The sequence below is a fragment of the Planococcus citri genome, chromosome 4, assembly GCF_950023065.1.
Source record: "Planococcus citri chromosome 4, ihPlaCitr1.1, whole genome shotgun sequence".
NCBI classification, from domain to species: Eukaryota; Metazoa; Arthropoda; class Insecta; order Hemiptera; family Pseudococcidae; genus Planococcus; species Planococcus citri.
Genome location: NC_088680.1, coordinates 60,866,809 through 60,892,286, shown reverse-complemented (window position 1 = coordinate 60,892,286; position 25,478 = coordinate 60,866,809). Strand labels below are relative to the sequence as shown.

The window sequence follows — 25,478 nt, the reverse complement described above, 5'->3', positions numbered from 1 at the left end:
TAATATTACTTGGCCATGGATTTCATATCCTCCCAAGGATCTCTCAGATAATTATAAACTTTGTTTTGGTCATTTAAATAGTCTATTAAAACAGTTTGATGAAAAACCTGATTTTTTGAAGAAGCATGATTCGCTTATAAAGGAGCGAGAAAGTTTAAGTAGGTATCATTGAAATGGTTGATGACCTTTCTAATGATCAAGAATCGGTGACTCATTATTTACCTCATCATGCGGTGGTGAATGATGAAAAATCAACTACCAAAGTTCAAATTATCTATGATGGATCCGCTGAGGTAAATAAAACTACATAAAAAAAGTACATATCAGTGAATGTCTTCATCACGGTCCTGTTTTGTTGACTTATTTGTGCACTTTGTTGCTTTTGTTTCGTTTGCAAGAAGTCTGTTTAGTGTCAGACATTGAGAAAGCATTTTTGCAAATCGGTTTGCAAGATTGCACCAGAGATGCAGTTCGTTTCATGTGGCTTGAAGACATTTATTTTCCTTCCACTGAGAATATTTAAGAGATGAACATCTCGATTATAAAAATCTAACTAAGTACCTATTTGAATTTTATTTCAGATTTAAATCAATTTTTCTTGGGGGTGGGCCGGTGGGGGGGGGGGTGGCTGTATTTGTGCTGTTAAAATTGTTTTCGAGTTTGAGCCGGATGGTTGAAAATGTTTCCTCACAAATCAAACTGACAAATCGATCTTTTCATTGCATCAGCTATTTTTTTTAGAAAGCTTTAGAAATAATTTTTCTGCAATGGCGTCCAGAGGTAAATTATGTTTTACGTTCCACCCTCGAAACCCAAACTTTTTTCATTTGTGAGGACTCGTTTTATCGAGATTTTCTCCCATTGTTGAAGTATTTAGCACCCTATCCCCACCACTCTGGGCTCAGAGAGCAACCTACCTATATTTGAAATGGTTTCATCGTGTGTTGAACAAATCGGTTCATTCTGGATTACCTACTTGCCCCCTCAAATCTCAACTTCTTCCAATTTTGTTTTACTTCGCATAGAAAAATAGTAGGCTGTTTTTTTCCACCTACATTCTTCGTAGGTACCTACTTCTACTTACTCGTACCTATAGATAGATAGATAGATAGATAGAGATCGTAGATATTGGTTCGAGTTTTAAAGCAAAACTTATAATTCTAAAAAATGCATGAACTTTTGACAATACGTCACATTGACATGAACTTCGAACCACCCCCTTCTTCGTGGAATAATTTCGTAGCTGGTATTTTTTTTTGTCTGATATGTCTCGTTTGACGATTTTAACCCTCGTTTATTTATCATACTTACGATTGAAAAATCACAGCACCACCTCCAAGTGTACGAAGCCTCTTACACCTTAGACACCTACGCTGCTGCGAAATAACGGCTCTAAAAACCGTCTAAAAATACACATTAATTACTACTTTGCTTTCGCCATGTACGCTTGATCGGACGCCACCTTGACGTTTAATATAAAATATCTAATCGAGTTTCGCCTTGATATAATAAAAATGGTGTCGGTAAACACTTACACGTACTTGGCCTAATCGCTATCTCTAAACTTACCCCATTTGGTTAAAGTTATATTTGTTTATTGATTTGTGCAATATTGAAATAGAGGGGAAATAAGTTTTTAAACCGCCTTTTACTTAAATTATTAAACGAACGCGTGACGTAAATAATAAAAGGAATTTTTCACGTTGCTAAAGCTAGACTATAGTTTGTGTGTGTTTTTTTCTATACATACGCACAACCATCAGATGCTTTTCTTCCGATTGTTTGGTGTATATTGGAGTTTCGGTGGTTACGATACAGCTGTAAACGCCGGATGCTTTGAAGTCTATATTCTCTAATGTTAACTGCGACGCGTTCGTCTGAAACCACTAAAAAAAATTTTACGTGAAATTAACTTTTAAAAGTTTATAGTCTACGGTATATATATAGGTAGGTATGTACAAGTGGCAAAAGTGTCGTAAAAAATACGAAATAGTGGGTTTCTTGCCCTATATATCTACGCGTACTAGTGGAAGGTGAAGGTGAAAGATGGAAATATTATACGTATGAGGTCAACATTTAAATAAATTGTCATTATGGAATTTTTTAGCGATACAATAGAGCTATATGAAGTCTCGAAAGCCTGTTTTATGTAATTCCTCGTGGAATATTTTCACAAAAATGAAATGAAAATGATGGTGTAGGGCTTATTGTAAGAGATGGAGGAGGAAATTTTGTTATTATTGAAGTATCTAGATTGGAATTTTGTCAACATTCTGTGATGATCTGTTTTTTTTTGTTGGAAGGGACTAGAAATGAAAAAGTCGTGCATTCATTCGGAGTATAAAGTTGCATTATGGAAGGAAAATACAGAGAGAGTTCAAGAATCTGAGCAATTCAAAGAGAAAATTTATGAACGAGTTATTGTTGGGTTGATTAGATGTGTCGAGAAATTCCACTCTTATCTCCTCACCCCACCATTTTTCAACCATCCTTAAAATTTGATTGTCCGAAAAAAGAAAAAAGTCGTTGAAAAAAAAATGGCCCTTGAATGGGTTTTGTTAGGATATCTGATAGTCGGGGAGCCCACTTGAGGATAAATTGCACCCCCCCCCGTCGATCCTCCGGGACAACTTTTTTCTTAAAGGGGGGGTCCTAAGGAACATTTCTAGCCCTTGTACTCAAAAAAAAGTGGCCCTACACATACAAAATGGCGGCCATTTTGATTGACAGGTCAGCCAAAATCGCAGATTTTACGTTCCAAAATGGGACTTGCACAAAATTTTTCAAACTGTACAAAGGTAGATCGAAAGATCAAGCAAAAATTTATCACCTGTCAAAATTTCAAGTGCTAAAGTGCGTTTTCCGATTTTTGGTGAATTTTTGAAAATCAAATTTAGGCCAAAAATGAGGGAAAAAATCAAAATTTTACCAAATTGACCAAGAAAGCTGAAATTTGGGGTACACTCTATTTTCGACATGCCAAATCGATTGGAACCGATTTCAAACCGTTTTGAGCAGTTCTGGAGCCTCCAGCAAATTTTCGAAACTCGAAATTCCCACAAAATTTCACCAAAATGGAGTTGGAAAGCTGAACTTTATTCTGCAAACTAATTTCAATACGCTAAGAAGTCAACTGCTGGGGGATTTCAAATCGTTTTGGAGCCTCCGACGACTTTTTGAGAATTCCTGGAGCCTTCATCAGATTTTTGAAACTTTAAATTGTCACAAAATTTCATCAAAATGTAGATGGAAAGCTGAAATTTACTCTACACTCCAATTTTAACACCCTCTGAAGACGACTTCAGGTGGGTTCAAATCATTTTGGAGCCTCCAGAGACTTTTTGAAACTTAAAATTCCCGCAACATTTTACCAAATTGGAGTTGGCAAGCTGAAAATTTACTTTGCAAACTAATTTCAATACGATATGAAGTCGACTACATGGTGGTTTCAAATGGTTTTAAATTGTTTTGAAACTTCCAAGCTCCTTCTTGCGAATTTCAATTTTCCAAAAAACACCATACGACCTCTCAAAAGGTGGCTGGAGGCTCCAAAACCACTTGTAATCCACCAGCAGACGACTCCGTAGCGTATTAAAATTAGTTTGTAGAATAAATTTTGACTTTCCATCTCCGTTTGATGAAATTTTCAGGAAATTTAAAGTTTCAAAAATTTACTGGAGGCTCCAGTAATTTTCAAAAATCGCTGGATGCTCCAAAACGATTTGAAATCCCCCAGCAGTTGACTTCTTAGCGTATTGAAATTAGTTTGCAGAATAAATTCCAGCTTTCCAACTCCATTTTGGTGAAATTTTGTGGGAATTTCGAGTTTCGAAAATTTGCTGGAGGCTCCAGAACTGCTCAAAACGGTTTGAAATCGGTTCCAATCGATTTGGCATGTTGAAAATAGAGTGTACCCCAAATTTCAGCTTTCTTGGTCAATTTGGTAAAATTTTGATTTTTTCCCTCATTTTTGGCCTAAATTTGATTTTCAAAAATTCACCAAAAATCGAAAAACGCACTTAAGCTCTTGAAATTTTGACAGGTGATAAATTTTTGCTTGATCTTTCGATCTACCTTTGTACAGTTTGAAAAATTTTGTGCAAGTCCCATTTTGGAACGTAAAATCTGCGATTTTGGCTGACCTGTCAATCAAAATGGCCGCCATTTTGTATGTAGGGCCACTTTTTTTTTTGAGTACAAGGGCTAGAAATGTTCCTTAGGACTCCCCCTTTAAGAAAAAAGTTGTTCCGGAGGATCGACGGTGGGTGCAATTTATCCTTAGGCGGGCTCCCCGACTATGATCTTTGGCAATCGCCTCCTTTTTGGTGAAGTAGTGAAAAATTTCAGTTCCCTTCCCCTTCTATTCCTTAAGAAATGTTAATCTAGTATAGTGACCTTGGAATAGAAAATGTTTCCGGTCGAGAGGCTGTACGTTATTATTCTATCTGTTTCTGTACCTTCCACGTCGTGCTATTGTATTGAAGATCTCTGAAACTTGACCATTTTGTTGTTGTTGTTTTTTAAATTCTTATAAATGGGTGTTTCATTTTTTCAAAAATAGTATTTTTTAGCAAGTTTTATTTAATTTTAAAAGAAACACTCGATTTCTCACATGAATAAAAAATTGAAACCCACAGAATTTACTTTTGAGTTTTCTAAAGTCAGAAGACTCGAGTTTACGGAGGCTGTTTTTTTACTTATAATTCAGATAATATACTTATTTAAGATAATAGTTTTTAAAAACGATATTACTTATGGAAAATTACCCACTTACTATAAAAATTGGAATAATTTTGCTCTTCATTTTTCGGTACCTTTGGTAATGATTATTTCATTGCTTTGTATTTCTTGCAAAATTTTATTCCATATCAGTTTTTGTTGAATGAATTTCTCGTAATTTCCCGATTGTTTTTATATCTCAAGTATCGTAACAAGATTTTCCTTAAATTTTGCCATGTTATATCACCTTTTGTAGTCAATTTAAACTCATTTTGAAGTGGTTTTGTCATAATTTTGCGGTTTCTCGCCAATTTATGGGATTTTTTACTCAACTCTTTTATCCATTTCATTGATATTTTTAATGATGATAATTATTGAAATTTTACTCAAATTTCTAGGCATTTTCAGCGAATACGAAGTGTTCTGGAAACTGACATTGTGATAAATTGATAATCAAAATGCTTGGAAATTTTCAAATTCGCAGATCTCGATGATAATGTTTTTGGAGCAATTGTCAAGATTTTTTAGCCCGAAATTAGGTCAAGATTTTACGAATTTTTGAAAGAGTTACAGGGAACTTGTGAGAATGGTTTAAACACGAGGAATTCAAATATTGTTATGGAAATATTTTTTGATCGATTTTGAAGAATTTCGAGCTCAGAACTGGTTTGAGATTTTAGAAATTTATTATTTCATCTCCACGTTCTCCCCCGTTCTCTTCACATATGCTATTATTTCAAAGATCTGTGAATATTGTCCATGTCGTTGTTGTTGTTGTTTTTTTTTCAATTCTGATATATTTTTTAAGAACAGTAGATTTTTTCAGCGATTTAGTTTTCTCTCTTCGAAAAAAAATTAAAACCTTGAGAATTCATTCTTTTTTTTTGGTTACCTAATTTTTTCAATGCGAATTTTCAAAAGTTAGAATACTCGAGTATTTTAATGTTTCCTCAGCTAACTGGATAGCTTTTAGAAAAGAACGACTCAAGACGGCTGTTTTGTTACTTGATTCAGATATAATTTGAGATCGTTTTCGAAAACGATATTACTTGTAGAAAATTATCCACTTACGTTATGTCTGTTATAGTTTAGAAGACGAATAAATGTCTGATTAATTTATAAAAATATATGAGTTTCAATTTATTTGATGGTTCCTAAAGTTCGCGCAACATGGTTTTAAAGCGAGTTTGCTATTTTTATTTTTTTGCACAATTTTAGCCCGCGTTTCGATTTTTGTTGGATGAATTTTTAGTAATTTTCCGATTGTTTTTATATCTCAGGTATTGTTAACGCGATTTTCCTTGAATTTTGCCATGTTACTCGTATATCAATTTACCGTCACAATTTAGACTCATTTTAATGTAACTTTGTGATAATTTTGCGGTTTCTCTGCAATTTATGGTACATATTTTTTAATAACTCTTATCCATGCAATTTTGACAATATTTTATTCAACGTGAACGATTTTTTAATCAATTTTCAATTCATGTTTTCATCTTTGAATTGCTTTCAATTACTCGAAGTTGAGCATCTTTTTCATTGATTCTATGTAGGTATGTATTTTTTTATCCAGAAATTGGGTAAATACAAATTTTTGAGAAAGTAATATGTGACCTATCGAATTTTGACCGATTTTGAAGAATTTCGAGCTCAGAATTAGTTCGAGATTTTAGAAATGCATTATCATTTCTCTGTACCTTCTTCCTCCGTCCTCTTCACATGCTATTGTTTTGAAGATTTGTAAAAATTTCTCATTTTGTTGTTGCTGTTTTTTTTTTTTTGACTTCTTATAACTTTTTTGAGAACAGTTGATTTTTTTCAGTGATTTTTTTAAAATTAGTTTTTTCCCTTGAAACAAAAATTAAAACCCAGAGAAGTTACTTACTCTTTTTTTTGATTACCTAATTTTTTCAAGGTGAGTTCTCAAAGTTCAGAATACTCGAGTATTTCAATGTGTTTCCTCGGTTAACTGGGTAGTTTTTGGGAAAGAACGACTTGCTTACGGGGGCTGTTTTGTTACTTGATTGAGATAATATTTGAGATAGTTTTTAAAAACGATATTGCTTATAGAAAATTACCTACTTACTTTTAAAGCGGGTGTGATATTTCTTATTTATAGTGTGGATATAGTTTGAATCATCTTCAAGAACTGTAGGTTATTTACCTCAAAACAAATTGGGTAAGAGCTAGGACGAAAAAACCACAATTTTTTCGAAAAGACCTCGTTTTGAGGACCCATACTTTTTATTGGTTCAAATTCCCATTGAATTGAGACATTTTTTCGTTGACTAAAGTTCCGATTGTCTTTTTATCTTAAGTATTGTAACATGATTTTCCTTACATTTTGCTATGTTACCTATATCACCTTATCGTGAATTTAAACTCATTTTCAAGTAGTTTTGTCATAATTTTGCGGTTTCTCTCAATTTGTGGCATTTTTTTAGTAACTCTTTACTCCATTTCATTAATATTTTTGATACTTTCTGCAATTTTGACAAAATTTCATTCAACGTAAACGATTTTTAGTTGTTTTCAAGTAACATACATACTTGACGTGTAATTTAATGTGTTTTTACAATAGGTTGAGCATATTTTTGTTTAATTTTATGTAATTTTAACGATACTCGATGGAATTCTGCTCAAACTAGACATTTTATCATCCTTCGATCATTCCAAACTACACATAATATTTTAATGCTTTTATAAAGAAGCTTTCACTTGAAGTTCCATAATTTTTCACCAATCTTGTGGCCCATCAAAATGGTGTACAATTTTTTTAGAATTTCGCCGATTTCGATGATAATGTTTTTGAGCAATTTTTGAGATTTTTTTTAGTCCGAAATTGGGTCAATGCGAATTTTTGAAAAAGTGATATGTGACTTATCAAAGTGAGTTGAAATTTTTCCAAAAAATTCAAATATTTCAAAAGAAATGTTTTTGATCAATTTCTACGAATTTAAGCTAACAATTACAGTAAATAATTTCTGCGTTTTTGAAAGAGTTCCGAGGAACTTGTCGAAATGGTTTAAAATTTCACGAGAATTCCAAATACTTTGCAATGAAAATATATTGTTGGCATGCTACGTAATTATTAAAGTAGATCAATGTTTTTACTTTTTTTAAACGTTTATCAAGAATCTGCTCGTAATTTTCCGATTGTTTTTATATCTTAGGTATCGTAACCAAGATTTTCCTTAAATTTTGCCATGTTACGTTTTTCAAGTAGTTTTGTCATAATTTTGTTCTCGCCAATTTATGGGATTTTTTAATAACTCTTTTATCCACTTCATTGAATGATATATGTATTTATCTAATGATAATTATTGAAATTTATAGACATTTTCAGCGAATGCAAAGTGTTCTGGAAACTGACCTTGTGAGTATCAAAATGCTTGGAAAATTTTCAAATTCGCAGATCTTGATGATCAATAGTTTTTTGAGCAAATGTCAAGATTTAAAGCCCGAAATTAAGACTTGACGAATTTTTGAACAAGTCATATTACCTACCTATGAGATTGTGACTGAATGACGTATCAAAATTGATTAAAGTTTTACCAAAAATTCAATTACATATTTTGAAAGAAATATTTTTGAGCAATTTTTTAAGAATTTGAGCCCAGAATTTTGGTCATGATTTCTGGGATTTTAAAGAGTTACTGGAAATCATCGAAATGGCTTAAAAGTTCACGAGAAATTCAAATATTGTAACGAAAATATTTTTTGATCGATTTTGAATAATTTCAAGATCAGAATTGATTCGAGATTTTAGAAATTTATTATTTTATCTGTAAACCTTCTCTCGTTTTGAAGATCTGTGCAAATTGTCCATTGATTTTTTTCAGCGATTTTTTTTTCAAATTTTAAAAGAAACATTAGTTTTCTCCCTTGAAAAAAAAAATCAAAATCTACCTACTTAGAGAATTTACTCTTTTTTTTTCAATCAACTAATTTTTTTGATGCGTATGTTGAAAGGTCAGAAGACTCTAGTATTTTAATTGTTTCCTCAGTTAACTAGATAGTTTTTGGGAAAGAACAACTTACGGAGCGGACACCGTTTTGTTACTTGATTCAAGTTTTCAAAAACGATATTACTTATAGAAAATTACCTACTTACTTTAGGATGATTTGATGTGCCAAAAAATTCCGTTCACTACTTTTGACTCTGATTCATTAAATCTAGAAGGGGCTCGAATAATATGCTTATCCATAGCATAATTGAATCCGTTCTACCTCCATCGAGTCAAAGATTGCAAAATAAAAACTACTAGATCGCTGTCGAATTTTTTGAACCCTCCCTTCCTCCCCGCCCCATTTTCAGCGAATGTAAAGTGTTTTGGAAAATTGACATTGTGATTTATCAGGCTTAGAAAATTTTCAAATTCGCATATCTCCATGATTAACTATATTTCTTGAGCAATTTTCAAGATTTTTTAGCCCGAAATTAGGTCAAGACTTTGCGAATTTTTGAAAAAGTCATAATTCTACGCGACGTATCAAAATGCGTTGAAATTTTACCAAAAATTCAATTATTTCGAAAGAAATATTTTTGAACAATTTTTTAAGAATTTAAGCTCAGAATCTTGGTCATGATTTCTGGGATTTTAAAAGAGTTACTGAAAACTATCGAAATGGCTTACAATTTCACGAGAAATTCAAATATTGTAACGAAAATATTTCTCGATCGATTTTGGAGAATTTCGAGCTCTCAAGAATTGGTTCGAAATTTTGGAAATTTATTATTATTTCTCTGTACCTTCTTCCATCGTCCTCTTCACATGCTACTGTTTTAAAGATCTGTAAAAATTGCCCATTGTATTTTATTTTTTTTTGAATTCTTATAAATTTTTTTAGAACAGTTGATATGTTCAGCGATTTTTTTTTTGAATTTTAAATGAAACGTTAGTTTTCTTCCTTGAAAAAAAAAATCAAAACCTACCTATAGAATTTACTCTTTTTTCAATTACCTAATTTTTTTAATGCGAATGTTGAAAATTCAGAAGACTCGAGTATTTTAATGTTTCCTGAGCTAACTGGATAGTTTTTGGGAAAGTACAACTTAGGGAGAGGAGGCTGTTTTGTTACTTGGTTCAGATATAATTTGAGATGGTTTTTAAAAACGATATTACCTTATAGAAAATTACCTGCTTACTTTTAAAGTGGATTTGCTATTGATTTTTTTTTTAAAACACGCGAGCGAATATACGACTCGATGATGATGATACTCATTATATATACTCTTATTAATTTTTTGAGAACGGTTCTTTCTTTTATTTTGAAAAAAAATCGTTCATTTTTTCCATTAAAAAAAAAAAAAAATCAAAACCCTGAGTGTTTACTCTTTTTTTTTTTTGTTACCTATTTTTTCAATGTGAATTTTCAAACGTCGAAATACTTGAGTATTTTAATATTTCCTCAGATAACTGGATAGTTTTTGGGAAAGAACGGCTTATACGGAGGCTGTTTTATTGTTACTTTATTCAGATAATATTTGAGATAGTTTTTAAAAACGATATTGCTTTGCTTATATGTAGAAAATTACCTACTTACTTTTAAAGCGGATTTACTATTTATATTTATTTTAGGAAATTATACCTATTGTTGTTTTGTAAAAATTTTTAGGTTTCTCCCTAATTTATGACATTTTTAAAATAATTCTTTTAACCATTTTATTAATATTATTATTGACACTTAATGCAATTTTGACAAAATTTCATTCAAAGTAAACAATTTTTAAATCAAATTTCAATTCAATTTTTCATCTTTGAGTTATTTTCAATTACTTCAATGTACCTAATTTAACGAGTTTTTACGATGAGTTGAGCATTTTTTCTGTTCGATTCTATTCAATTTTAATGATAATCAATGAAGTTTTACTCATATGTATTTCTGGACATTTGATCGTTCTGTGATCATTTCAAACTATTTTATTGCCATTGAAGAAGCTTTCACAGAAAGTTCCATTAATTTTTATCAATTTTTTCTCATTATTGTATTGCAATGCCAAATTTTAGTTACAAGGTGTTGTGAGAGGCAGGATGCCTGTAACCGCCTTGGCGATTATTAGTATAACTCCATTTTTGCACAATATTACTCGATCTATTTATAGGGAGATACTTCGTTACTTGCTCTCTCTAAAATTATACCTATTATACTGGAAGTAAGGGGAATGTGGGGGATTCTCTGCTCGTGGATCCGGCAACTGTTGCAAGATCGCAAGCAAGGCTCTTCACTTAGCACCGGAATCTCGAGCTCTCTGGAGCTAAGTCAACGTTGTAAATATGTATTCTCGCTTCGGCACCGGAAAATGTGAAAGTGCATGGTCCTTAAGACAATGTGCCATTTATCGTGTTTAACCCACTTGTATCGTGGTAATTAGTGTTTCTCTGAACATATTGATTAATTCTACTTAATCAATATGGTTCTTTTGAATACACATTTGATCACCCCGGGCATCAAAGGCATTTCTCGCATTACATCAAACCTCGTGTAGTACGTACCTATCAAGTACCAGGATTCAGTGAGTACATCGATTGGATAGGTAATATGTACAGTGTCTTTGGTAAGTATTGAGAAATACTTATTTGGGCCTGATGATTCCCTCAATTAATTATAGTTTAGTTTTAATTAATTGAGTTAGTCGAAGTAGGAATATTATATTTATGAGACCTACCCAAATTAACTCATAATAATTGTAACTTCATCTCAATTATTGGTGTCATTCTGATCAATTACGTGTTAGGTACGCACTTAATACGTAATTGATTGGAATTCTTTACTTATCCAGGTCGTAAGTGGCAGGTAACGCGTCTGACCATTTCATTATGTTCAAATTGTGTAGTTTGTAATTGCCCTCTACGTACCTTCTTATATGTAACTAATATTTGATAAAGACATTTTAGTAGTCATCACAAATGTGTTTTATTATTATTAGAGTACATACGTGATTAGTTAGGCTGGATTATCTACCCCATATCATCTCTCGAGCTATCCAGGTAAGTGGTAATTATTCCCCACTTAGGGAATAATTATTGTCCCGCTCCAGTAGGAATTAAATACAACGATTCCCACCATCTAGATAATTACCACTCCCACTATATCAGTGTAATCTAACCCCCCCTTACGGGTGTAATAATCTTGTAATTATAAACACCCAAAAAAAAAAAAAAAAAAAAAGTGTCTGACAGCACTGCTCATCCTTCTTTTGCACTGATTTTTTGTCAAAATTGCAAAAAAAAAGGTCTTGATTTTGGCTAACTTTGCGAAAAAGTGTTGCATTTTTGCCAATAATTTCTAGAACGTACTGCTATTCCGTAAATTGCTAAGATACAAATATCTTGCGTTTTTGCCAAAAATTGCAAAAAATCATTTTTTTTTGCATTCTTAGCAATCCAGCTCTGCAATAATTAATTATCAATTCATTTTCACTTTACTAGTTTTTTTTTTGAAAATAGAGAAATGCTGATTGTTCAAGTTTTAATCCCATTTTTCAAAACTTCCTGATGAAATATCTACGTTTTTTCGAATTGTCAGTCGAACTTCAAAATTTTTCCATGTACCTACTTTAATGTTTTCTCATTATTTCAGAATTTTGATTTTTCTAAAGTCTTGTGATTTCATTTGAAACTAGGTAAATTTTGATGATATGCCCCCTCGTTGCGTAGAACTCTATTGAAATGTTTGCGAAGAAATTCATTTCTCGTATATAAGAGATCTGCACTTTTTTTCAATTCTTCAATGAAATTTTGAAGTTTTCCATGTGCATTTTCCCATTCTTTCAGAACTTTTTGTTCTTTGTTTTCATTAAATTTGGTAGTCATTTTTCTGACGTTGAAAATCACAATAGCTTTTTTTAGATATGTAGGCATGGATCCAATGTATCGAAAAATTCAAAATTCGTGTTGAATTTTTGCTGTTGCACAAGGATGGTGCCTTGCTGAAGTCTCTAACCTCCAATTTTCGATGTGGCTCGGGTGTCAAATAATCGAAATGTAGGTTTACTTCAGCTGGTCCCTCGTAACTTGCCCGCTGATTAGATTACCGAGTTCTCCTTGAGAGTGAGTTTTATGCAAATTCGCAGATCTCGATAATACCTAATGTTTTTTGAGCGATTTTTTAGCCCGAAATTAGGTCAAGATTTTAGGAATTTTCGATAAAGTGATATGTATAACCTATCAAAATGGGTTAAAATTTTACCAACAATTCAAATGTTTTGTACATAAGTACATATTTAAAAAGAAACATTTATTTTCTCCGTAGAAAAAAAATAAAACCCAGAGAGCTTTGCTGTTTTTTGTGACTCAGTTTTTTCAATGCGAATTTTCAAAAGTCAAGAAGACTCGAGTATTTTAATGCTTTTTCAGCGCATTGGATAGTTTTTTGGAAAGAACGACTTACGGAGGCTGTTTTGTTACTCGATTCCGATAATATTTGAGATAGTTTTTAAAAACGATATTACTCAAAGAGAATTACCTATACCTACTTACATGAAGCGGGTTTGCTATTTTTTTTCTGGTGGTTTGTAAAAACCTTATGAGTACAGAAAATTACCTACTCACTTTTAAAGCGGGTTTGCTATTTTTCAATTGTTTTTTTTTGCATTTGTTCATTTTTTATTGTGAAAAAAACATTCGTTTACTACGTTGAAAAAAAAATTGAAATCTATTTACTCTTTTTTTTTGGTGACCTAATTTTTTCAATACCTGGATAGTGATATAGTGAGACTTGTAATGATCGGGGTATGGAGAGGTAGATGAGAAAGACTATATGGTGGGTTTATAATAATACTTTCTACCTGCTGATTTTCTGAGAAATATCCCTAAGGAGATATTTTCCTGCACCATGCTAGCTCAATAGGTGCTTGTACAGATCAATACGAATACCCTATATACACATATAATTTCTTATTAACGTGTGGAGATAAAACACGAGACAATTGTTATGCACATTATATTATATTACATAAAACAATTGAGGACTTGTAATAATCATGGGGTTCGAAGTCATGATTATTGTATAAATAGATATAAACTATCTAACGCTAGACTATACTAGTAGAAAAGCTGTTCTGGCAGATATAACTCAAAAAGTAGGTTAATACTTGATTAGGCAAAAGCATATCGATTAAAGGGGATACCTCAAATTACCTTTAACTGATAGGGCGAACGCAACCCCGACAGGATTTAGGGTATATCTCCTGCCTCAACACTGTACACGTTCCCTGCTCGTCGGTGTGCTACTAATACTAAGCACGGCGCAGGGTATTGGTCGGTAGATACACTTTCAATTGGGTCGCCATCCCTTAGATCCGGAACGAAAAGGGATGCTTCCAGAGCACCATTGATTAATCGACATAACGTAATCAATGTTCACATTAAAAAGAAACATATTAACCTCGCGATGGGTTATATCAAAAAGCTGGCGGATTAGATCCTTAAGGGATTAATCGGCGTTAATTACTGAGGGTAGGAACCGAACATCGAATTAGCACTTGCAATTACCGAAACGAAGCACAGAACCGTCCTTAAGGGGGCTCATACTTAATGAGAGATTTTACGTTATTTTACATTTTTGTGCGATGCACTGACAACCGAAAGAATTAACACTAAGTACCAAAGTCACTAACTTATTTGACTACGGACAAGAACACCACAAAATTGAGAAGAACGAGTATGGTCTGTGCATGAGATTATATAGTCGAAAGTTCAAGGAGATTTATCCGAGCTTGGAGCGATCTACGCTCGGAGATATTCGTACACGTTACCTTGGGTTCCAGAAATGTAGGAGAAGTATGTTAAACTTCTTCGAAAGAGGGGTAATGATATAACCTCCGACGAGAGGTTATTGTACTTCCTCTCTACGGAGTTAAGGCATATCTGCTCCTTACAATAGTTTTTGGGAAAGAAAGACTTTGATCATTTTTGGTGAATTACGAGCTCAGAATCGTTTCAAGATTTTAGAAATTTTTGGGAAAAGTTGACACGCTTCATAATTATTGAAATAGATGAAATTTTTCTGAAAAACATGGATTTCCATCTTGACTTTTTTCAAGAATTTTGAGCCCAAAGTTGAGTTTTTTTTCCGAGCAATATGATAATTTCTATAAATCCGGCAATTTTCACTTTGCAATTTTCCAAAAATGCTCAACAAAAGTGTTGACTAAGATTTTCTCACTTGGCTTCCTCCGACTCAAAAGCAGGAATTGGAGTCAAAAACCTCTTACGAAAGATATTTACAAGTTGAAACACTTTTTCAATAATAGTTCTAATGTGTCGTTTTTCCCCCCAAGAAATTGCCAGAAAATCGTTTCTTTTGCTGAAATTGTCTAACGTCTCGTATTTATTGCCAGAAATCGCGAAAATTCTCAATTTTGGGATCAAAATTGCCAAAAAAACTTTTTTTTTTAATCGAAAAGTTGCAAAATATTTGTAGTTCAACTTTTTTGGCAAAAATAGGGAAAATGACCATTTTGGCAGCAATTGCCAAGATGTCCTGATTTTTGCTAAAATTAAACAAGTTCTAATTTTTTTGGCGATTTTTTTTTCTGCATTAAAATGTATTGCCTATGTTTTGTCACTTTTTAGTTACCTTTTTTGAGCTTTTCAGGTTACTAAAGTAACTTTTTTTCAGAAGAAAATGATTACTACGAGTCCTGGAATTTCAAAACATTATCGATTAAATTTGAAAAATGTTGACATTGAAAAAATCTATTACTTTATGAAGTCGTTTTATTTTTTGAATTGTAAATTTTTCAAAGCTTTTGCCCTTGCTTCGCTGGGACCATTTAAGTAACACGCTTTTTCGAAACTTCAGAAAATAGAACAATTGAACCGAGAAATTACAAAAATGATATTCAAACCTGAAAAATACGAATTATCAATACAATTTATGTTTTAAAAGAGAATCTCTCGCCTTTTAGAAATTTTGGAAAAAAGAGCACAACACTGTAGACCTATTAACGAATGTGACTTGTTAAATGGGGTTAAAATTTTACCAAAAATTCAAATATTTTGAGACGTCTTTTTTTTAAAACATTTTTTTACCAATTTAGGCCCCAAATTTTGGTCATGATTTCTGGGATTTTAAAAGAGCCAGGTACGGGAAACTTATCGCAATGGTTTAAAATTTCGCGAAAAATTCAAATATTGAATGAAAATATTTTTTGATCGATTTTGAAGAATTTCCAGCTCCGAATTGGTTCGATATTTTAGAAATTTATTATTATTCATCTGTGCCTTCTTCCTCCGTCATGTTCACATGCTATTGTTTTGAAGATTTGTAAAAATTGCGCATTTTGTTGTTGTTGTTTTTTTTTGATTTTTATATTTTTTGAGAACAGTTGATTTTTTCAAAGATTTTTTATATTTAAGAAGAAACATTCCTTTTCTCCCTTGGAAAAAAAGTTAAAACCCAGAGAGTTTTACTATTTGTTGTTGCCTCTAGTTCTTTCAAAGCGAATTTTCTAATAGTTTTTGGGAAAGAACGACTTACGGAGGCTGTTTTGTTACTGGATTCCGATAATATTTGGGGTAGTTTTTAAAAACGATATTACTTATAGAAAATTACCTACTTACATTTAAATCGGGTTTGCTAATTGATTCAATTTCCATTTAAATATAATAATTTCCTGACTGATTCTAAATCTGGGATATTTTTACAATATTTTGCTTATATTTTGCAGTGTTTTATCAACTTATGGTCAATTTAGACTCATTTTAAAGTAGATTTATAATTTTGCAGTTTTTCTCCAATTTATGGCATTTTTTAATGACCCTTTTATCCATTTCATTAACATTAATAATGCTTATTGCAATTTTGACAATATTTTATCAAACGTGAATGATGCTTAATGAAATTTTAATTCATTTTTTCATCTTCGAGTTGTTCTCATTTCTTAATTACTTTAATGTAATTTAACGAGTTTTTACAATAAGTTGAGCATCTTTTTGTTTGATTCTATTCAATTTTAATGATATTAAATAAAATTCTGCTCGAAATTTAAGACATTTTATCATTGCATTGATTATCGTAATGCTAAAGTATCATGCTTTTTTTGCCAAAAATTGCAAAAAAACATTTTTTTGCATTTTTTGCTATCTAACTCTGCAATGATTATCAATTCATTTTTGTTTTATCCCTTTTCTAAAATAAATTTTGAGTTTTTGCTAGTTTTCATGAAAATAAAGAAAAGCTGATAGTTCAAGATGAAAAACTTACGTGTTTCCAAATTTTCACTGGAACTTTAAATTTTTCCATTTTTAAGTAGGTATTTTCTTCAGTTTTTTTTCACGTTTTCTGATTCCCTTTGAAACTGGGTAAATTTTGACCCTCTCTCCCCCTCTTCGCATCGAATACCTACGATTAAAACGTTTGTAAAGAAGTTCCCTTTTAAAAGATCCAAATTTTTTCAATTATTCTTCAATTTGACTTTGAAGTTTTCCATGTCATTGTGCATTTTCCTCCTCTTTCGGAATTTTTTGTTTTTGTTTTTTTTCTTTTTTTCATTGAAATGGTAGTCGTTTTTCTGAAGCAGAAAATCCAAATGACTTTTTGCAGACAGGCATGAATCCAGTGTATCGAAAAATTCATTTTGGGTTTCGCAGTTGATAAGGTGGGGGGGGGGAGCTTGCTGAAGCCTAAAAGCCTCCAATTTTCAAAACGGCTCGAGTGGCGAGTAATCAGGATATAGGTGTACTTCAGCTGGCCCCTTGTAACTTGGCCGCTGACTACCTAGTGCTTCTTGAGTGTGATTTTCAAGCAAATTTAGCATAAAAATGGCAACACCAGACTGATTTCTGATTTATTGAGTATAGGGGTTAGAAAAAATGCTCACATCCATAGCATAAAAAAATCCATACTACGTCCGTCGAGTCAAAGATCGCAAAAAACGATTGGCACAATAGAACGCGATCGAATTTTAAAGTCGGCCCCCCCCCCTCATTTTAAGCGAATAATATGAAGTGTTTTGAAAAACTTACCTTATCTTTAAATAAAAGTGCTTTTAAATCGATTTCTAGGAATTTTGACCTCTGAATTGGTTCAAGATTTTAGAAATTTTTGGGAGAAGTTGACCCGCTACGTAATTATTGAAGTAGATTGAAATTTCCAGAAAAACATAAATATCTCTCTTGACTTTCTTCAAGAATTTTTAGCCCCAAAAATTCAAATATTTTGAGAGATCTTTTTTTTAGCAATTTTTTTACCAATTCAAATCCCAAATTTTGGTCACGATTATTTCTGGGATTTTAAAAGAGTTGCAGGGAACTTATCGAAATGGTTTAAAGTTTCACGAGAAATTCAAGTAGTGCAATGAAAATATTTTTTGATCGATTTTGAAGAATTTCCAGCTCAGAATTGGTTCGATATTTTAGAAATTTATTATTACTTTTCTGTATTTTTCTTCCTCCGTCCTGTTCATACGAGTATGCTATTGTTTTGAAGTGTTAAAATTACCCATTTTGTTGTTATTGTTGTTGTTTTTTTTTTTTGGAGTTCTTATACATTTTTTGAGAGCAGTTGATTTTTTCAGCGATTTTTTAAGAATTCATTTTGAAAAAAAGATTAGTTTTCTCCCTTGAAAAAAAATTGAAACCTAGAGAATTTACTATTTTTTCAAAAGTCAGAAGACTCGAGTATTTTAATGGTTCCTCAGCTAGGTAACTGGATAGTTTTTAGGAAAAAACGACCTACTTATACGGGGACTGTTTTGTTGGGTACTTACTTGATTCAGATAATATTTGAGATAGTTTTTAAAAACGATATTGCTTATAGAAAATTACCTACTTACTTTTAAAGCGGGTGTGCTATTTCTTTTATGCTGCGTGTTACTTTTGGTTTCCTTTCTTGAAAAGAAAATTAAAACCTAAAGAGAATTTACTGGTTTTTTTTGTTAACTTAATTTTTTCTATACGAATTTTCAAAAGTCAAAAGACTCGAGTATTTTAATGTTTCCTCAGCAAACTGGATAGTTTTTGGGGGAGAACGACTTACGGAGGCTGTTTTGTTACTTGATTCAGATAAGTAGTAAGTAGTTGAGATAGTTTTTAAAAAACGTATAGAATATTGCCTAAATGCCTACTTACTTTTATAGAGCGGGCAAGAAAATGAAAAAATTGGCACATACCTACATTTTTTTTCGGGTTTGTGTTCAGATGGACCTTGAGCAATTAGATTTCTTAGTTCAAAATCGGTTCAAGATTTTACGAATTTTGAAAGTTTTTTTTGAGCAATTTTTTACGAATTCAAGCCCTGAATTTTGCTCATGGAATGTTGAACGAGTTCCAAGGAACTTGTGAAAATGGTTTGACATTTCACAAGGAATTCAAATCTTGTAATGAAAGTGCTTTTTGATCGATTTTGAAGAATTTTGAGCTCAGAACTGGTTCAAGTTTTTGGAAATTTTTGGGAAAAGTTGACACGCTAAGTAATAATTGAAATACTTGAATTAAAATTTCCAGAAGAACATAAATTTCCATCTGAACTATTTTTGAGAATTTTATGCTCAAAATTGAGTTTATTTTTCGAGCAATATAATGATTTCTTATCGATTAAATTTGAAAAGTGTTGAATTGTAAATTTTTCAAGGCTTTTGCCCTCGCTTCGCTCGGACCATTCAAGTAACATGCTCTTTCAAAACTTTAGAAAATAGAATAATTCAACCGAGAAATTACAAAAATGATACTCAAGCCAGAAAAATGCGAATTATCAATACAATTTATGTTTTTTAAGAGAATTCTCGCCCTTTAGAAATTTTGGAAAAAATAGCACAACTGTAGACCTATTAACGAATGTAACTTCTTATAATGGGTTAAAATTTGACCAAAAATTCAAATATTTTGATAGATTTTTTTTAAGCAATTTTTTACACATTTAAGCCCCAAATTTTGGTCATGATTTCTGGGATTTTAAAAGAGCCAGGTACTCTCTAAATTTGAAACAGTCAATTTCACTGCTTAGCAGTCACGACATTTTGCCTTTTTAAAGCAGTAGTTTTTTTTTACTGCAAAACAGTGAAAAATTACTGAGTTGGTCAATAAAAAATCATTTCAACTGACCAATTCAGTAATTTTTCACTGTTTTGCAGTAAAAAAAAACTACTGCTTTAAAAAGGCAAAATGTCGTGACTGCTAAGCAGTGAAATTGACTGTTTCACATTTAGAGAGTACAGGGAACTTATCGAAATAGTTTAAAATTTCACGAAAAATTCAAATATTGAAATGAAAATATTTCTTGATCGATTTTGAAGAATTTCGAGCCCAGAATTGGTTCGATATTTTGGAAATTTATTATTATTTTTCTGTACCTTCTTCCTTGCCCTGTTCATATTATGCTATTGTTCTGAAGATTTGTGAAAATTGCCCATTTTGTTGTTGTTTTTTTTTTTTTGAGTTCTTGTAAATTTTTTGAGAGCAGTTGATTTTTTAAAAATTTATTTTGAAAGAAACCTTAGTTTTCTCCCTTGAAAAAATAATGAAATCTAAATAATTTACTCTTTTTTTCAATTACTTACCTAATTTTTTCAATGCGAATTTTCAAAAGTCAGAAGATTCGAGTATTTTAATGGTTCCTCAGCTACGTAACTGGATAGTTTTTGGGAAAGAACGATTCACGGAGGCTGTTTTGTTACATAGGTACTTGATACAGATAATATTTGAGATGGTTTTTAAAAACGATATTACTTATAGAAAATTACCTACTTACTTTTAATGCGGGTTTGCTATTTTTATTTATTCTAGTGTAAAAGTCCATACCTATCTGCAATTTTTGTTGGATGAATGTTTTCGTAATTTTCTTTCTTATTGTTTTTATATCTTAGGTATTTTTACAAGATTTTGCTTAAATTTCGCCATGATATATCAACTTATGGTCAATTTAGACGCATTTCTAAGTAGATTTGTCGGTGTCTTTTCACTTTATGGCAATTTTAATAACTCTTATCAATTTTTCATTGTTAACATTTTTAATAGGTACTTATTGCAATTTTTGCAATTTTGACAAAATTTCATTCAAAGTACCTGAACGAGTTTTAAATCAAATTTCAACTCATTCAACTTCGAGTTGTTTTCAATAATTATTACTCGAATGTAATTTAACGAGTTTTTATAATGAGTTGAGCATCTTTTTGTTTGATTCTATTCAATTTTAATGATATTCAATGAAATTTTATTCAAAGGGTAAAATGGGTGAAATGACCCTGTTCTCGAATTTTTGAAATTTTGATAAAACATTGTTGGAGTTGAAAAAAATTTCCTCATCCCACCCTTCTTGCCGACGATGGCGGAAAAAAAACATTTTTCGGGGGAAAAATCAGATATTTCAGCGAGTTTTGCATAAAAAATTTTGAATTCACCCAAAATATGTTGAGGAAACATGAGTCTAGGAACGTGAATTTTTTCAAAAAAATTTGGCGCCCGCGGGGGAGAGATATTGACAAAAGCAAATTCGAAACCGCCGTATCTCCGAACCTGATTCCGGTACACAACATTTTTCTTCTTTTAAAAATATATCGCAGATTTTCCGTTCCAACATAGGATTTGCATCCAAATTTTTTAAACCGTACAAACGTAGATCGAATGATCAGGCAAAAATTCATCACCTGTCAAAATTTCAAGTGCTAAAGTGCCTTTTTCGATTTTTGGTGAATTTATGAAAATGATTTTCAGAAAATCACATTTAGGTCAAAAATGAGGGAAAAAATCAAAATTTTATCAAATTGACCAAGAAAGCTGAAATTTGAAATATACCCTATTTTCGGCATGTCCAATCGATTGGAACCTGTTTCAACCAGTTTTGAGCAGTTCTGGAGACTACAGTAGATTTTTGAAACTTGAAATTTCTCCGAAATTTTGGACAAACGAAGATGGAAAGCCGAAATTTACTTCGCAAACAAATTTCAATACGACATGAAGTCGACTACATGGTGGTTTCAAATCGTTTTGAAGCTTCTAGCTGTACTTTTTAAATTTCAACTTTTCAAAAAACGACTTAAAATCCACCTGCAGTCGACTTCGTAGCGTATTGAAATCAATTTGATGAAATTTTGGGAGATTTCAAGTTTCAAAAATCTACTGGAGGCTCCTACAGGGTATGTAACAGGTAGTGCAAGTAGTGAAAAGGTAGTGATTTTAAAAATTAGTAGTGAAAAAGCAGTGAATTTTGTTAAGAAGGTAGTGAAAAAATGAAATAATTCAAATTCGTTCCTTTGTTCGATCTTTATTCCGTAGTAAAGATCTGATTTGTCGGCATTTTTTAGTGTTTGAATTACACATTTTTAAGAGCTTTTGCCCTCGCTTCGCTCGGGCTATTTTCTCTTTTTCCGCATTAAGAACTTATTGTTCAAATTCATAAAATGTTCAAAGTTTGAATCAGAAAAACAAGAATTTTTTTTCCACTTCTCGAAAGATGAATTTTTGAAAAATGGCCGTCGCTTCGCTCGGATTTGTTTGTTTTTTTTTAATTTTGAATTTTTTCTAAAAAAATTATTTCAGTTTCATGAAGCAAAGTAATAAACTTTTTATAATTAACCAATTCGGAAAACTTCCAAAAAATTCATACCAAAAATCTCTGAAAAATTAAAGTTATCCCATCAATTTTGAAAAATGTGGAGATCAGAAAAGTCTGGAATCCTTTCATTAATATTGATGTTGTTCTACTTTTCGAGTTACAAATTTTCCAAAGATTTTGCCCTTGCGAAATACTGATTATCGAGAGTTTTTGCCAGGGCTCGTTTGTTTCTCATTTTCGCAATTAAATAATTCCTATGTAGGAGAAATCATTAAAACTCGCTGTTTCATTTGAAAAATTGATATATTTTTTCCCCCAAATGTCGTTCAAATTTTTCATTAAATTTTTGCACATTTAAAAAAAAATTGTTATGCTAAAAAAGTTTTTTATTCACCCAATTTCATTACATTAGCAAGAACCTTTATATTAAGGTAAAAATAAAATAAAAAATTGAAATGATTAAAGTATATTTTTGACATCCACTTGTTTGAAAAAAATCTCTGGATGTTTGAAGACATTGGAAAAGCGAAAAATTCTAATGTAAAATTTTGCCTCCCCTGGCTCCCTTTTCTTATAAAAATCTCTAATGTCTAAAAAAAAGTCCTGCTAAAGTCCTGATTTTTTAATCTGAAATTTTGTTAGACACCTTGTCTTATAAGGTATGTAATGAGCTCATTTGTATTGTTTTTTTTTGATTGAAATTAAAAAATACGTTGTCTACAAATTTTCTTCCAATTTCAATTTCTTTTAAAGATTTCCCTGTGAAAAATTCTACTGTGTTAATTTTTGTTGTGGGGGGGGGGGGCTCGAGTGGATAGCAGTCTGAAAATTTGGTTGAAAAAAGGTAGTGAAAAAGTAGTGATTTTTTCAACAAAAAAAAATCCGTTAGATACCATGACTCCAGTAATTTTCAAAAAGTCGCTGGAGGCTCCGAATTGACTTAAACCCACCTGAAGTCGTCTTCAGAGGGTGTTAAACTTGGAGTGCGGAGTAAATTTGGGTTTTCCATCTCCGTTTGTTGAGTTTCAAAAATCTACTGGAGGCTCCAGTAATTTTCAAAAAGTCGCTGGAGGCTCCAAAACGACTTGAAATCCACCTGCAGTTGACTTCCTAGCGTATTGAAATTAGTTTGCAGAGTAAATTTCGGCTTTCCATCTCCGTTTGATGATTTTTTTTGGGGAATTTCGAGTTTCAGAAATCTGCTGGAGGCTCCAGAATTGCTCAAAACGGGTTGAAACTGTTTCCAATCGATTTGGCATGTCGAAAACAGAGTATATTCCAAATTTCAGCTTTCTTGGTCAATTTGGTAAACTTTTGATGTTTTCCCTCATTTTTGGACTAAATTTGATTTTCAAAAATTCATCAAAATGCGAAAAAGGCACTTTTGCACTTGAAATTTTGACAGGTGATGAATTTTTGCCCGATCTTTCGGTCTACGTTTGTACCAAAATGGCCGCCATTTTGTAAGTAGGGCCACTTTTCTTTTGAGGACAAGGGCTAAAAATGTTCCTCAGAACTCTCCCTTTAAGAAAAAAGTTGCTTTTAACAAAAAATCAGTCTATACAGAAAACAGTCTCGAGTTAACAATGTTTAATAATTTGATAAAACTTTTCTATGCCTCGTACCTACCTACACATGTATCGTTTAGTGCAAGATTTACGAGCGTTAAACGCACGTTTGATACATTGTGGAAAATATTTTTCCTTCGTCTAAAGTACTACATACTACATTTACACGCCGACCGACCAAAACAAAAATAAAAACGACAAAACAAACCTAAATGATCACCATTTAGAGTAGTAAATGACGTTTAGGTACGAAACTATTTTTCTCTTTCGACGAAGATTGAAAAGTTTTGGTAAAAACTCATAAACTTACGTTTATCTTTCCTCCGGGTATTGTGAAGTTATAGAACGGTGGATTTCGACCTTTGACGTAATGAAACAGTTTTCTATCACCTTTTAGCCATTCAACTTTGTGAATGTGATCGAACGGCGCGTTATATTCGCACTTGAACGTTACGCTTCTTTTTACCAGTACGTATCGCGGTACTTTTAGATGAACTTGAAATGGCGCTTCTGAAACATATTTCAGTTTAAAAATCAATATGGCGAACGGATCCATGTTGGTTAGAGAGGTACTCGTATATACATACGAGTGTACATTACATATACTATAGGTACATATATAAGCTTAAATTCTACACACCTAATGCATAATATGGTACTGTACTGGCAACCCCCAAGAGTCAGATTTAACCTATATCATAACAAACGCCACAAACTCATTATTTACTTTTCGCCTCTCGCATCAGCCCCCGGAAAACAATTCACCGTGTAATTTCGCGTCTGCAACGTCACCATTTCCAGGCCCCATTTAACGCGCGGATTTTGTTTGTATGATGCTATGGGTTACTGTGTGTAAACCTACCTACGACTATACTCTCTCTTGTTTCTCTTATTCTTTTTTTTTCAACTTTTCATAACCCACACACAGAAACACACACCCTCATTGAATAAGTAGTATATGTACCTTCCATACAGCTCGTATAGCATTTTTGGTTGGCGTCGTTTTTATATGCCTATATCCTTCGGTTATACACTATACATAGGTAGGTACCACCTTCACCTGCATGTACCTAGCCTCTTCTGCTCCTTTTCTATACTCATCGTGCCTCATGAAAAAACAATTTCTATACCATTAGGAACGCGCTCAAAATACTAATGAAATATACCGCAAAAGCCGAGCAAACAGTCTCATGTTAATTTTGTATGCACGATGGATCCTTTCTATGTTGTAGGTACTTTTACTCCAGTCTACAGTCTAAAGAATATGTTTTCAACTTTCGAGTTGAAATAAAGTTGAAATTTAATAATGTTAAAATCAACTTTGAACATAGTTTTTAACTTTATAGGTTTCTTCGTTCGCCAACAAAGTTTCCTCCCTGGGTTTCTTCTCTGTAGTTTCCCCCCCCCCCTCTATACTCGAACGGTATATTCTAACCCTTTTTTTTTCTTTTACTGCCTATTCGAACGCCAGGAAATGGTATTTTTTATTTTACTTTCTTTTATGTAAATGGCTATCTACTTGGAAATGCCTCTTTATCAATTAGAAAGATTAATTAGATTATATTATTTTTACGATTGGTTTAAACGATTCGAGTACGAAATGGGTACGTTTGTGGAAGGAAATAATCGCACGATGTCTTTCTGAGTGTTATGGGTTTATGACGGAGGTGGTCATTCTTCGAAGGGGGATTT

At 32.2% G+C, this 25,478-nt stretch overlaps 1 protein-coding gene across 1 annotated transcript in view; it reads right to left on the bottom strand.

Moving 5' to 3' along the window:
* LOC135843923 (uncharacterized) overlaps positions 1–25,478 on the bottom strand; it is a 222,304-nt gene that overhangs the window by 27,010 nt on the left and 169,816 nt on the right. Inside the window, exons 3-4 of the mRNA XM_065361975.1 lie at positions 24,097–24,296; positions 1,751–1,886 (exon numbers count right to left, since the gene is read on the bottom strand). Of these exons, the coding sequence (XP_065218047.1) occupies positions 1,751–1,886; positions 24,097–24,296 (336 nt within the window). The remainder of the gene's footprint in view (positions 1–1,750; positions 1,887–24,096; positions 24,297–25,478) is intronic.